Here is a 16,292-nt window from a genome sequence, read left to right as displayed (position 1 = left end):
GTGTGGAAAAAGAGGAAAGAGCTCATTCCGATGGCAGGGATTACCCACATGTGAAGGAATTCTAGTTCATTGGCATGCTGTATGTCAAACTGTATGGAAATAAACTGTATGGAAATCAGGAGGGATGAGGGTCCAGCTGCTGGCAGTTCTCAGGAGAGAAATGACTGGCAAGGAAGAGAAACTGAGGGTACTGCCCACACTCACTAGGCAGTAGGAATGGTGGGTCACTCTAAACTTAAGAGTGATGTGTTGGGACACTGGGCCACAGTGGACAGGTGCCTGTGAGGCCCTACTGTGTAGTTTGTTTCTCCCCAGGTTTTCCCTTCATAAGTAGGGAGGTCCAGTGGGGAAAGTCTCCATAAGGTCACTTCTCCTCGAGTTGCTCTCAGCCCCTGCATATTCCATAGCCTAAAGAAAGTCTCCAATTTCCAGCTCTTGAGGGGCATCCATCTACTTGTGAAAATCTTTTTCAAGTTGGATGACCTCCAAGATGAGCTTCTTCCCATGTGTCCGGCAGGGAGCATATGCATCCCCTTCTCTTCCTCCTTGATGTTTGGGTTTGCACTCCCTCTTCTTCACAAGACAGCCCTTTCCTTCCTCTAGCTGCACTGCTGTCTGGCCTGGACTCTCAGACTACCCAGACACATGCCTTCTGTCACCTACACACCTCTCTTGGCTACAGGATCAGCCATAGTTGTCCTTTGTGCTTCTTCCTCAAACATAGTCTAACTACAGAGTATAAGCCATCTCTTTATTGATTTTGCAGCCTTTCTTGCTAGCAGACTGCCTAGAAAGTTCCCAACCCACCCAGGCAGCATTTGTACGGCAGTTTCAATGGAGAGAGTAAGGTGGGACAGAAAAGATTGCTATTTAAGGCTCAACTGGAATAATTTTTAATGCATGAAACATTCATGCATACACACACATGCACATACATGGTCCTAAGACATGGCCAAGTTTCCCTTTTATGCCTGGATTATTCAGTCTCCCTTGCTAAACAGCAAACTGTACTATAACTCATTATATTACTTAATGACAATTTAAAATAACTGTTTTCTTAGGAATTTTCACTGATTAACAATGTAATGGGTCTTATCATCATGCAAGTATGTGCTCCATGACCCTTCAGTCAATAATGGACTACAATAAATGACAGTGGACCCATAAGTGAATGGAGCTGGAGAATTCCTATCACCTAGTACTTACTATACTTGTTATTTTAGTGCATACTCCTACTTATTAAAAAAGTTAACTGTGAAACAGCCTCAGGCAGGTCCTTCAGTAGGTGTTCCAGAAGGAGGCATTGCTACGTAGGAGATGACCACTCCATACATGTTATTGCCCCTGAAGTCCTTCCAGTGGGACAAGATGTGGAAGTGGAAGACAGGGATATCGGTGATCCTGACTCTGTGCAGGCCTACACTAATGTGTCTGTGTCTTAGTCGCTAACAAAGTTAAAAAAGTAAACACATTTTGGCCGGGCGCAGTGGCTCAAGCCTGTAATCCCAGCACTTTGGGAGGCTGAGACGGGCGGATCACGAGGTCAGGAGATCGAGACCATCCTGGCTAACACGGTGAAACTCCGTCTCTACTAAAAATACAAAAACTAGCCGGGTGAGGTGGCGGGCGCCTGTAGTCCCAGCTACTTGGGAGGCTGAGGCAGGAGAATGGCGTAAACCCGGGAGGCGGAGCTTGCAGTGAGCTGAGATCCGGCCACTGCACTCCAGTCCGGGCGACAGAGCGAGACTCTGCCTCAAAAAAAAAAAAAAAGTAAACACATTTTAAAAATAGACAAAAGCTCATAGAACAAGGATATTAAAAAGGAAAATGTTTTTGTACAGCTGTACAATGTGATTTAAGCTAAGTGTTATTACAAGAGCTAAAAAGTTAAAAGTTCACAAAAAGTTACAGTAAGCTAAGATTACTGAAGAAAATTGTTTTATAAATTTAGTGTAGCCTAAGTGTACAGTTTTATAAAGTCTACAGTAGTGTGCAGCAATGTCCTAAACATTCATGTTCACTCACCACTCAAAGCAGCTTTCAGTCCTGCAAACTCCATTCATACATTTTTATCTTTTATCACATTTCTAGTGTACCTTTTGTGTTTAGATACATAATTACTTACCATTGTGTTACAATTGCCTATAGTATTCAGTATAGTACAGTAACATGCTGTACAGGTTTGTAGTCAAGGAACAATAGGCTATCCCATATAGCCTAGGTGTGTAGTAAGCTACACCATCTAGGTTTGTGTAAGTAGACTCTAGGATGTTCACACAATAACAAAACGCCCATGAAGCATTTATAAGAACATATCCATTATTGACACATGACCGTATTACCAGTCCAGTTTTGACCAGTAATAATTTGGTAGTAGACCCATCAGAAAATTGCACCATTTTAGTGATACCTTCCTTTCCTTCCAGGTCCTGCTGTGGCTGAACGCTCTGTCCCTTTCCAGAGCTCTGACACCCTTGTGCAGACCTCCTGGTTCATGAGATGGGCTCTCACTCCCTACTTCTCTCCATTTATTAGCTGTTCCTGATAAGCCCTGGTTACCCTCCCAGACCTACAGTTCACTGTGCTTCAGGTCCCCAGATGTCAGGAAAACATATTGATGGGTTATTATCAACTGCTTAAAGCACCTCCACATTTCAGAAAACATTTCACACAGAAGAGTTCAGAATCCTGGGAATCAGTCTGCATTTTATTTTATAGTACATTCATATAAGTTCCTGCATTTCCAAGGTAACCAGGTCACATTCAGGTTAGCACTGCTGGTAACAAAATCATACAACTACCCTGGCTTCAAAAACAAGATAGGGTGATGCACATTAATACCTCTTTCCCTTTAATACTGCAGAAGACAATACATCACAAAATAAAATCTCAAAAATCACATGCCTTTTACAATCCAGTGTGAAGGCATACTATTTATGTTAAAATTAGACCATGTGGAACATGAGAATAAAGAGTTTGAAAGCTCTCTAAAATTTCTCCCAATGCCATCTTTCGCTTCTAATGCCAGTTGGCACATTCAGCTTCAATGCCTTGGGAAGGGAGGGGCAGAGGAAAGCAGGGGGTCACAGAACTCCAAAACTCATGGTTTTCCAGGCTACTTCTATAGAGATTACTTAACCTAAAATTCTAAAGAGTTAATATGCATGAGGGATGGTAATATAGGAAGCACCTGAAAAAAATTCCTCCAGTCACTGATGGGAAATATAAGCTGTGAATTTTTGTGAATTTTCAATTTCACAGAAAGGAAAATCTGTATCACATCTAGTAATATGTTAAGTTCTGAAGGTAACATTTTCATTTTGTTGAATAAAAACCCTATGATCCATGTTCTGGTCTTGAACCAGGTCAGAAAAACACTGTAATCTCCATCTGTAATATTTCCTATAGGCCACCTAAGAGTGCAGCCACCCCCAACCGTTGAAAATTTTGAGAAGTCAAACTGAGCTATAATAAAGACACAAACAAATCAGGTAGGAGAAAATTCAAAGATGTGAGAAAGCAAGAAGTTAGATTTGTTTGGGTCTTTTTCCTAGATTAAAAAAAAATATATCATTATAAAATGTTTTGGACCCTGGTCCAACACAGCTGGAATGATAAGTTATTTAAAATACAAGTCCCCATCCAGAAAGACAGTGTGCTTATGTAGCACCTTTCTCTTAGAAGTTCAATGTGCTTTAGGTATGATTATCAATTAATTGCATAATTACATTATTCAGAATATACTCCGACTTACTGCTAACTCCAGGGACTAAAGAGCCCCTGCCACTTGCTGCCAAGAAATTGAGTCCTGAACTTAGAAGGTTAGGAGTGAAATTGGTATGTGTATTTGTTGACCCCAAAAGAAATACCACCCCTTTTCAAGGCAGAAAAAAATGAGAGAAGAGGGAGTAAGACACTTCTTTAAAAAGCCACAAAACATCTTATGAAAAACCAGAGCCAGTGCATATTTTATAATACAACCCCTGAAAAAAGGCCCCCAGCAGCAGGGTGAGCAGAGGGAGCAGTGAAGATTTTGAAACCAGAGTGACTTGCAGTAACTGCCTAACAATAAATTCACAGAGTAAAACGCAGAATAGTCGACATATAACCAAGGTTTATGTTGTATCTAGAAATGTTTTATGCTTTAAAAAAAATTGCAATGCACTCCAAAAATTTTTTTCTGATAATTCATGTACAACAGAAGGCACTGTTATCCGCATAAATCCATTGATTCTGCATGGCAAAAACCTGAGACGTGCAAGTCGATCCAATCCTCTAAAACGACCTTGGGCATTCAGCCTTTGGAACACATGGTTTGTCCTTTTCAGTTCAATGATTGTTTTTCTTTCATTTCATACTTACAGTAGCTGTTTAAAATATATATTTCAGGGTGACAAAGGTCAAAGGGGAAAGAGTAGATAAAAGTGCTGCCTAATGCCAGATGGTAGTGGGTACGGCAGGAGGGCCCTGAAAGCAGCCCCCTCATTTCATCCCCTTGACCCTCACACTCCTTTTGTGAAATAAAATGCAGTGATGACAATTGGTCAGCTGATGTTCTTTCCTTCAGTTGTTGCTGGGCACAGTCCCAAAGTTAAATGCGGAGAGGACTCCTTTGTTTTCAAAGGTGAAGCCTCCCTGTTGTTCAATCTTCTTCTTTGCTTCTAGCATTTTTCAAAAGAAAAGGGGAGAAGAAAAACAAAAAAGAATGCTTAAGGTGACAAAGTTGGAGATGACTCAAAGGAGCCAGATTGTTTATATGCTTAGAACTGTGAAAGAATGTGACTCGTAGTGTTAGTTATTCTGCCAAAGAAGAACTAAGAATAACAGACCCATGTCAATAAGGTGGTATGTTCACTATTATTGGAATATCTGCAAAAAAACGAGTAAAAACAAAACACATCTATCTCAGCGTTGGATTCTACTTCACTGTCTCTACTGCTGAAAGGGGGCCCAGATTTCTCGTATCAGGAGGGCTGATTGAGAATCGGCACAGAACTGAAGATCTAAGTCCATGCAGAAGAACCAGCATTCTAAACTCTAGTTTGCAATGTTTCCTACTAAAATTTTTTGTAACTACAAAATCGTTTCCAACGACAATCTACAAGTAACTATAATAATCAACACAAAATAATTCCTCCAGCTTAAAAACTGAAAATTAACAACAGGAAACAATGTCAAATAAAGCCCAACAATGAGAAATGGAGGGCATTCCATTTGCAGGAATACAAGCTCCTAGGAAGAATTCATCAAGTGCCTTTGGCCCACGGCTGAAATGTTTAGGGGAGTGATCCAGCTGATTAAGTTTCCCTCAGCAAGACTTATCCCAACCCTTACTTTGTACCTTTACTTCCAACATACGATATGAATGTGAATGAGAACACCACTAGGAGATACATATTAATGTGCAGGTTTTTGCAAAGTTAAAACATCATGAGTGATTAAAACAATCATACAATAATGACAATTCCTTCTTATCTTCAAGGGTGAGTCTCTAACAATTTTAAAAACAGTGTTTAGGTGCCACCTGGCTCATCAAATAAGGCTGACTGTTGGCACTGTGACACATGCACTCCACTCTGGAGGTTACTCTGGCTGACCTGCCACCGTCCGTCGGTGCTCTGCCAGTGTGTACACCTCCTGCAGTGCCGTCCTCTGATCCTCGCTGAGTGGTGCCATCAGCAGCTGGTACCAGGCAGCATCTCGACTCTGCACAGCTGTTGCAATTGGGAAGGAAAAGACAGGAGGGTACAGCGACTATTAATTTAGAGAACAAGTAGTAGTAACATGATCAAATTACAAAGAAATTATCCCAGACAGTAACAAAGAGTACAGTACTACAACACACACAAGGTAATGAAACTTATGCCAACAAAGGATTATTTCTGAGTACCCACTTCGTACCCAGCTATGTGGGATATCAAAGGAAGGTAACAATATTGCAAATCTCTAGTCTGCCTAGTTCTCTGTCTCCTTTGCTGTCTTCTATGGATGTTCTCTAAAATCCAGAACACCTGTACTCACTCATTACCATTTTCCTCTGGAATTTTCATACTACCTGCTTCAGCATTGCTACCACCCCAAGGACTCAAATCTGTACCTCTAGCAAAAACCTTCCCCTAAGCCTCCTGGACTGTTCCATTTGAATAGCTCATCTCAAACTCAACACAACTAAAACCAAATGTAACAATTTCCTCCCAAACCTTCTCTCCATTTATCTCACCAGTTCTATTAGTCTCCCAGTCAACTACTGTCCATCTTTAACATCTCTGAGCATGCCCTCTCCACACCCAAAGCTCTGCTTCTTTCTTACTGTCTTTCATCTATATGCTGCTTTCCATCAAATGTCACCCTCCCCATTCCAGGTCTCTATACATCTAAATTAATAAAGTGATCTCCTAACATTTGGCTCCCACATCTAGTCCTTTCCAGTTTTTTCTGCATATAATCCATCACCGGATAACTCCCCTGAAGTGCATTACCACATCTACAAGGTCACCGCCTCAGAACACAACTTTCAACACTACTCCAATGGGCAACGGGATGGACCAACTCAGTCCAGAATTCAAGGCCACTATAGCCCAGTCCAACTTCATTCCTTCAGTATTTAAGCAGTGGCCGCTACATGCTGGTTTAAAGCTGCTTGTCACTTGAGAAGCATCTTTAAAAATACATCTCCTGAGATCCTACTCAAGACCTAAAAGCTTTCTTGGTGATTATGACACACCCATGTCTGGAACTACACTAGGGCACACCTTGCATATTTCCATCTCCACGTTTATGCTGTTATATTTGCCATGCTTTGGAATATAGTTTCCTGTGCTCTCTGCCTCCAATTCCTGTGAATTTCAATAAACACATCTAGGCAGTTTTTTCTTCATTAATGTTATTTGTAGCAACACTACAAAATTGTTACTAATATTGCCTTATTAGTAACAACATTTACACATAAGGATGTTCATTTTAATAACCTTCATAATGGTAAAAACATTGGAAACAATCTTAAATGTCCCACAGTGGAACTAAATTACAATATAACTATGGAAATACTATGTAACCATAAAACAAATAATCTATATTAATGAGATTTAAAATAACTTATTTGATTAATAATTTTCTAAATAGCCTCATTGGCTTGTTTTTATTCTGCAAATTTTCCATTTCCATTTTTCTACTAGGTTACTAGTCTTACGCATTTGAGGATGGCCTCTGTACACTGTGTACATTATGCCTATTATGCATATGTGGCAAATATTTTCTCCCCCCAATCATTTATGAGTCCTGTAACTGTAATTAAACTGTCCTTTGTTGTAAAAAATTGGCAAATTACTTACATAGTAAAAAGTCACTGTCTTATGCTAGCAATTGCATTCTACAGATTGTGAATAACTAATAGGTTGTTAGCTACAATTTTTAAGCAACACATGCCTGAAGCACTTCATTCTTTGCTATAAAAATGCTTGCCCATTTATGCCTAAAGGATGAACAATATACACAGATACTCCATATATTATTTTTGCAAGGATAACCTACAGGCTCACCCTGCTACTTCTCAATGATGAAAGTTGCTAGGATTGGGGATAGGTGTTCATTATTTTAATTTCTATAATTTCATATACGTTTGTTTGGGGATTTCTATCATAAGGAATAAACAAAAAATTTTTTCAAAGAATCTAGACCAATCTTGGGCAGATATCAAAACAGGAAGAAACAAAGAAAGTTTAGAAAAAAAAAACATCAGAAGATGTGGCGAATAAAGACATACTTATCAGAGCTTGTGTAAAAAACTGATATTCATCCACACTATTGTCAAGGTCAAGTGGAGTACTGAACCCCTCAAGCGCGGTTTCTTCCAATACTTCTTCATCCCAATCATCATCTTCCTCCTCCTCATCTTCGCCTCTTCCATTATTTGATTGCATCGCTTGAGCAGTTACATTCGTCTCCTCTTCATCACTTGAAATCTCCTCTGTGAACCCATTAATTATTTAAAAAGAATCAAAACACATATGGACAAAATATAAAATTTCACGACAAAAACCAAAGACTATAAAACTACACTCTGGAAAGGAAAAAAATCTTCCACAAAATTTTAATAAAAATAAATCTTATCTCTGGTGTAAAGAGGAGAATCAAAAAATAAAAATAAAAAATAAAATAAATAAACCTTATCTTTACTGTAGAGTTTGCTAAGTTGAGAATGTCCTTATCCTCCTCACTGAAAACAAGTTCCCTAAACCTGTTATCCAGATGAACATTACTACTGTTAGGCTATGCACGTTCACTAATACAAGAATATTATTCAATTGCAGATTTCAAAATTACCTCTGTTTAAAACAAAAGTGACTGTACAATCTGTGCATGTGTTTTAAACAATGGCTTCCTATTGAGAATTCAGTCCCCTTAATTAACTGAGTTGATTATAAACTGCTTAGAAATGCCCAAATGAGATCATTTCTGCTAGTAGAAACAGTAAAAATACAGATCCAGCCATCCCACTTCAGGGTATATATTTAAAATATTTGAAATCAGTATGTAGAACAGATGTCAGCAGCCCTGTGTTCACTGCAGCATTATCAGCATTATTCACAATAGCCAAGTTACAGAATCAACCTAAGTCAACAACAGATGAATAAAGAAAATGTGGATTCTTTAAAATCAAACACTATTCAGCTTTTAAAAAGGTAATTCTGTCATTTCCAACAACACGGATGAACCTAGACATTATGATAAGCAAAATAAGCCAGGCACAGAAAGACACATACTGCCTGTTCTCACTTATACATAGAATCTAAAACAATCAAACTCATAGAAGTAGAAAGTAGAATGGTGGCTACCAGAGGCTGGAGGTGGTGGGAATGAGGGAATGTTAGTAAAAGGGTACAAAGTCTCAGACAGGAAGAATTAGGTTTTTGTTTTGTTTTGTTTTGTTTTTGGTATCTATTGTACAGCATGGTGAATAGAGTTAATAGTATATCGTACATTTCAAAACTGGCAAGACTGTAAATTTCAAATGTTCCCACCATTAAAAAGGGTATTTAAGGTGATGGATATATTAGTTTGATTTAATCATTCCACATTATATTCACAAATCATAACATCACTTTGTGCTCCACAAATATATAATTTGATAATTTATAATAAAAAGAAATAGCAAAAATGTAAAGAAAAATAGTTAGCTACATGTGGCTTGAAAAGTTAAAAACTTGAACTACATTATGTATCACCATGGATTCTGCATCTATTTTCAGTATCAATCTGTTCCCAGCAGTTAGATTTTAACTGAAATACTGGAACAGGAAGGCGGAACAAAAATCAAGATAAGAGAGAAATCCTGGAGTAAACCCAAACCAGGTAATATTAACCTAAAACTAGTTCTATTATACACATCATACTGAAGCAGGTAGATTTAGGAATAAGGCACTTAACCATAGTTTGGACCAAATACACAAAAAAACGCATGGCAAATTATAACTATTAATACAAAAAGACTGAGAAATACCTCCACGAGTTAATCATTCCATACTTTAGGAGGAAATACAAGAAAGTCTGGGATATTACTAGAAAATTTTCCCTCAAGCCATATAGTATAAGCCAATAAAGAGTTACCAAAACAAGAAATTAGAGATAACACACCTGAAAAAATAAAAGAATTCTACAACTGCTGACACATAGTTAGCTAAAAACAAAACAAAACAAAACTCACACATGCAACACTTCTAATAAAGAAGGATTTCTTCAAAAGACCTACACAGATTTTAGAAAAACAAATTAGAAGGTGTATTTTGTGCTGGGGAGTGGAGAAAGGGTAGTTTATAATCCCTGGTATATGAACAAACTGGGATGATGCCAGTTAAAAGTGTTTTAAATCTATACATCCTAAAATCACAGAATTTAGCATCAAAAATAGAGCTGTATGTGTACCAGGAAGAGTTCTGATCTTTCTCAGCTAATGAGGTCTCTGTTTTTAACCAGGAGAGGAAAAACTCCACCTGGAATTGGAGAATGCTACTTCCTACTCTCTAGCAAGTAGCTCTGCAATCTCATCATTAAACAAAACAAAGGTCTAATATTCAACTCTAACAATCTTACTCTGATTCTCAATTAAGTAAATCCACTTCATTTAGGTACTTTCCCTTAATTTATATTTAAATCACAAATATATCTCTCAAATATAATGTTGATAATGAGTCACCTAAGAACCGTTACAAAAAAGAAAAAAAAAGGCACTCTCTACTAATCTGTGGTACTAACACTTCAGCTCTTAATCTAATGATTCATTTAACTCATGGCTGCTGTCTTGATGAGGCTGTTAGCACAAACAAGAACATTAGATACTAGATTGCTAACTTTTAGTCAAGACCATTTGATTGTTATAAATGTGTTTCCTAAAGTGTAACAATATCTATTAGGCTCTATAAAAAAAAAATCACTGAGTACATTAGGTGTCAGAAGGTGCACAAATCTAAATTTATATCACATGATACAATTAATAGCAAGTCAACCAAGCCCAAAATATTTGTTATATGTGCAGCAGACCGAAGAATGTAAATCTGTTTAATGTCTCCATATAGAATAGTATTCAAATAAAGTGCATACACAAATCAAAATCAATTGCAACATTCATTTCAATTAGAAGACTTTACCATTTTCTTCCATATCAGCTTTCTCTGCTTTTGAACGATCTTCCCGGTTTACCAGTTGTCTAGTAGCACAGACCTGCTTTAGGCCAAGGAAAAGGAAAAGAATTGAGGGAACAATCTGTCCCACCACAGCATCTACTGCAGGAGGTCGATTTTGCAATTCCAGAAGGATACTCAGTCCTATTATACACATCTTCCGGTCATGATGCCTGCAAATTTTGAAGAAAAAAAAAATGTAGACATGAGAAGCGGAATAAAGAACAAATTCTGGAGAAACTACAAAAAGAAATGTCCAAGGCATACTCTAAGGTTCATCTGTTGGTATTATACAGAAACATTCCCCATTTTGTACTGTATGAAACCCTATGTAAATCAAATTTTGTAAACCAATTATTTTCAAAGACCTATTGGGAGTCTGCAATTAACATGGTGAATCTTGCCACAATATCAATTTATAATTAATATAAATGTTATATATGGGCCTCGGCATAAGGAGTTTTAATAAAGCAGAAATACCTATATTTGACAGCATAAAAGTCCTATACAGTGGGGGCGGGGGGAATAAAGAGTTTCTTAGACTCTTCCAACTTTGTAGATTGATCTACAAAGTTTCTCAGCACACATAATCTACCCAAACCCTAAGAGGTGAAAGATGGTTCAAAAACTCAGCATCTAGTAAGATAATAAGCTGTACTTAATGTAAGTAGTCTACTAAAGTCCTATGCTATAAAATAGCATAAGAAAAAAATAAGGATAAGGAAAATTCAGAAAGAAAAAAAGTTTGAACAGTAAACATTAAAAATTTTCTACTAAATGTTTCCTCTAAGTTGTTTAAAACTAAAAAATTAAGAATTAAAAGATAACATTGGCAAAACATTCTTAAAATTGTGTGAATAAAAAATTCATTTGCAGTGATTCAATTTGTTTAAAGTGAGAATAATATAACAAATCCAATAATGAATATTCTACAGGCTTCTGTTATTCTTCATTATTTGCATTTCTTGATTGATTCAAGTCACTAATGCCCAAGTACTATGCTATAACAGAACTGTGCTTGACCTGAAGACCTTCTCATCCATGCAGCCCCTAAATACGGACCACATGGATCACAGCAGAAAAGATGATTATCAAGCAGGGCTCTAAAGAATCCGAGGAAGCACAACCCAAGGACTCCCAGTCTACACAACAGCAGGGAAATTGCTTCCAGTGCTAATAAAGACATAAGAGGACCAACTGCTTAACTTTAAATGACCAAATCTCTACTCCCTAAATCTTTCTCAGAGATAACTTTAACAAATATACAAGAAAAAAACAAACAACCCCATCAAAAAGTGGGCAAAGGATATGAACAGACATTTCTCAAAAGAAGACATTCATACAGCCAACAGACACATGAAAAAATGCTCATCATCACTCACCATCAGAGAAATGCAAATCAAAACCACAATGAGATACCATCTCACACCAGTTAGAATGGCAATCATTAAAAAGTCAGGAAACAGGCCGGGCGAGGTGGCTCAAGCCTGTAATCCCAGCACTTTGGGAGGCCGAGACGGGCGGATCACGAGGTCAGGAGATCGAGACCATCCTGGCTAACACGGTGAAACCCCGTCTCTACTAAAAATACAAAAAAAAACTAGCCGGGCGAGGTGGCGGGCGCCTGTAGTCTCAGCTACTCGGGAGGCTGAGGCAGGAGAACGGCGTAAACCCGGGAGGCGGAGCTTGCAGTGAGCTGAGATCCGGCCACTGCACTCCACTCCCGGCGACAGAGCGAGACTCCGCCTCAAAAAAAAAAAAAAAAAAAAAGTCAGGAAACAACAGGTGTTGGAGAGGATGTGGAGAAATAGGAACACTTTTACACTGTTGGTGGGATTGTAAACTAGTTCAACCATTATGGAAAACAGTATGGCGATTCCTCAAGGATCTAGAACTAGATGTACCATATGACCCAGCCATCCCACTACTGGTATATACCCAAAGGATTATAAATCATGCTGCTATAAAGACACATGCACACGTATGTTTATTGCGGCACTATTCACAATAGCAAAGACTTGGAATCAACCCAAATGTCCATCTGTGACAGACTGGATTAAGAAAATGTGGCACATATACACCATGGAATACTATGCAGCCATAAAAAAGGATGAGTTTGCGTCCTTTGTAGGGACATGGATGCAGTTGGAAACCATCATTCTTAGCAAACTATCACAAGAACACAAAACCAAACACCGCATGTTCTCACTCATAGGTGGGAACTGAACAATGAGATCACTTGGACTCAGGAAGGGGAACATCACACATCGGGGCCTATCATGGGGAGGGGGGAGGGGGGAGGGATTGCATTGGGAGTTATACCTGATATAAATGATGAATTGATGGGTGCTGATGGGTTGATGGGTGCAGCACACCAACATGGCACAAGTATACATATGTAACAAACCTACATGTTATGCACATGTACCCTAGAACTTAAAAGTATAATAAAAAAAAAAAAAAGAAAAGAAAAGAAAAAAAAAAGAAAGTATGTTCTTCCCTTCAAGGTTTTAATAACAAATCTCAATCAGGGATAAATTCCAGTGTCCTGCAAGTAGAAAAATTAGAACACGCATAGCAGCTTGTAAATATGTTCCCCTACTCCTATCGCCCCATCCTAATCCAGGCCTCCATCTTCTCCTGTCTGTGGCAGCAATGTCTTAACTACTTTGGGGAGTCTGTTCCTCTCAGGAAATTTTTCTAAATGATCTCTCACAAAACAACACTATTCATTTCCAGTTAAATATTAGATAGTGTTTTAAAACAAATTAGACAGCTAGCTCAATTTCTAGCATAACACAATCACTAATCTATGTTGGGTGACCTGAGGTGGGCACATAACACTAGTTAGAATCTCACTCTTCCTATTTTTTTGAGACGGAGTCTTGCTCTGTCACCCAGGCTGGAGTGCAGCGGCGTGATCTTGGCTCACTGCAAGCTCTGCTTCCCGGGTTCACGCCATTCTCCTGCCTCAGCCTCCCGAGTAACTGGGACTAAAGGCATGCACCCGCCACCATGCCCGGCTAATTTTTTTTTTTTTTTTTTGTATTTTTTTTAGTAGAGATGGGGTTTCACCGTGTTAGCCAGGATGGTCTCAATCTCCTGACCTCATGATCCACCCACTTCGGCCTCCCAAAGTGCTGGGATTACAGGTGTGAGCCACTGTGCCCGGCCTCACTCTTCCTATTTTTGACAATTACGAGAGTGCTTCACATATAACCAAATTCTCCTACTGGCGCAGCACCTGAGATACAAATAACAAGCCTTCTGACCCCACTTTTGAGAACAGGCATCCCTGAGATCTGAAAAGAGTTAAACATTCTGTGACATTACATTATATCTTTGCCAGAGGGGTACCTTCCTTAGAAATCCGACTCCATTTAGAATGTTTTTACCCACTGACACTTAATGATGGAACCCAGACAGACAATTAATTCTTGTTGCCTAGAGATACAATGATACACTCGTGCTAAAAAAAAAAAAAAAAAAAAGGGCAGGAAAGGGCTACATCTAATTTTCAGAGCCTGCATTCTTTCCACTAGATTACCCTGCTGAAATGCATTCTTAATCCTCTAAAAATTAAATATTGACAATACACTAAAAATAATTCCTAAGACATGAAAATTATCTTTGTACATGCTACTATATGCAAATATTAAAAAGCAAACTTTCCAGAAACAGAAAAGAAGTGTAAAACCCAAAAGACACATACCCAAGAAAACAATCTGTATCATTCATCCATTGATTTATAAACTGTACAGTGATAGGTCCAGGGTTGTGAGGCAACTGAATTCGTTCTAAAGTATGTAGCAGCAAATCAGGGTTGTAGTACAAGGCAGCAATTGCAACCTGAAGACACATGGTACGAAGCTCACTAGTTTTGACCCCTCGAGTTAATCTCTCCAAAACAAGTTGAACGAAGAGTGGAATGCACTAGAAGACAAAAAGAAAAAGAGAGTCAACCACACAGATAGCCCAAGTAACTTTTATAGAAAGCTGTATATTGGCAGAGTGTTCTCAATAAATAAGACAATCTTAATGGCAATGAGACTTATGACTAAATCATTTTAGAGTTATTTAAAATATTTATAAAAACCTAGAGAGACTAACTAGACAAAAACAAGTCCTATAGCAGTGCCAGAAAATCTCCTTCCTTCTTAAGTAAATTAAAGTCAGCTGAAGATTGTCCTGTAAGAGTCCACGCTCAAATGGTGTCAATAATCCCTATGTGGACACAGCCACTTGCACATCTAAGGTGAAATCACTGCATGCCATTTTCTTTGACAAATTAAATTGGAAAGAAATAAATGGGACTGGAAATAATTATGATGTAATCAGATTGTTTTTGAGAAAGAAAATTCCTGTTGGTATAAGATGAAAAAGGCTGAAGAAAAAATGGTGGAGCCTGAACATTAAAATAATACCTGACTCCAATTCTAAGGTGCAATATTGATGAACTAATTTTACTAGAACTATTTCCCAATAGTTACTTTCAGTTAAAGGGGATGAGCTGAAATTATTTGTATAAAATAAAATCTGAGGTCTTACTATAAGCCCCTTTTTAAAATAAACTTTAAAAAAAATCAAGGCTTTGTGTAGAAATTTAAGAGTTATATTTATTATTTTCTTTTTAGTAGGCCAAACTGCATATATATCTGGGTCAGCAGACTATTAGTCTGGTTTAGGATAACATATTGAATCAAAATACATGACTACACATACTTTTAAGACTATAAAGCTCTTTACAAAGATGAGATAACTAGTTTAACTCTACGTCTACTTATGCTGATACAACATATTCTGTGTTCTAATTTGAGATAACACATACAAGCTATATTAAAAATTATTACCATGGTCAAATAATTAGTTGTGGATAAATGCAGCCACAAGAAAATATAAATTAAGTTTGAAAAGCTCTTTTCAAGATGTTTTAAAACTAAAGTTTCAAAATTACAGCTGGATGGGAAAAATAAGTTCTGGTGTTCTATAGCACTATGAGATGACTATAGTTAACAGTAATGCATAGTTTCAAATAGCTAGGAGGAGGACATTGAATGTTCCCAACACAAAGAAATGATAAATGTCTGAGACAATGGATATGCTAATTACCCTGATCAGATCACTGCACATTGTATCAAAACATCACTATGTATTCTATAAACATACAATTGTATCAATTTAAATAAATAGAAAATAAAGTTTCATTTTAACAAATATTTACTATTATACACAAAGCCATAAGAACATAAAGGAATTGTGAAGTTTTAGAACTAGTAAAAGAATTCCATTATATTAAAACAAAATCGATTATGGAGGCTGGTTGGACAACTACATAAATGCACAATTAGAGCATTGTGCAGCTGCAGAAGGAATGCAGAATATCTCTATATGCTACTATGAAGTGATCTGCAGGATATGTTACTTAGTGTAGAAAGCAACACAGAAAATGTATAGTATGCTACCGTTTACCTAAGAAGGCAAGGCGAGAATATCTATTTTTTGTTTTTGTTTTTGTTTTTTAATGAAAGGATGAACTAAAACTAGGGGAAGAAACAGAGGAGAAGAAGGGTAGAGGAATAGGGTGGAAGCTGGATTTCTCTGAATATACCTTGTCTT

The 16,292-nt window shown here is 37.7% G+C and overlaps 1 protein-coding gene across 2 annotated transcripts in view; it reads right to left on the bottom strand.

The window, feature by feature from the left end:
* Window positions 1-2,679: 2,679 nt before the first annotated feature.
* IPO8 (importin 8) overlaps window positions 2,680-16,292 on the bottom strand; it is a 68,945-nt gene continuing 55,332 nt past the window's right edge. For both annotated transcript variants that reach the window (XM_033222529.1, XM_033222530.1), the window contains 5 exons: window positions 14,389-14,609; window positions 10,644-10,849; window positions 7,763-7,966; window positions 5,598-5,714; window positions 2,680-4,661 (listed from right to left, as the gene is read on the bottom strand). In XM_033222529.1, the coding sequence (XP_033078420.1) occupies window positions 4,564-4,661; window positions 5,598-5,714; window positions 7,763-7,966; window positions 10,644-10,849; window positions 14,389-14,609 (846 nt within the window). In that variant the 3' untranslated portion in view covers window positions 2,680-4,563. The remainder of the gene's footprint in view (window positions 4,662-5,597; window positions 5,715-7,762; window positions 7,967-10,643; window positions 10,850-14,388; window positions 14,610-16,292) is intronic.

This window comes from Trachypithecus francoisi, unplaced genomic scaffold (assembly GCF_009764315.1).
Source record: "Trachypithecus francoisi isolate TF-2019V2 unplaced genomic scaffold, Tfra_2.0 Lachesis_group11, whole genome shotgun sequence".
Lineage (NCBI taxonomy): Eukaryota > Metazoa > Chordata > Mammalia > Primates > Cercopithecidae > Trachypithecus > Trachypithecus francoisi.
The sequence above is the reverse complement of the archived record's forward strand: the minus strand, read 5'-3'. Positions and strand labels throughout refer to the sequence as shown.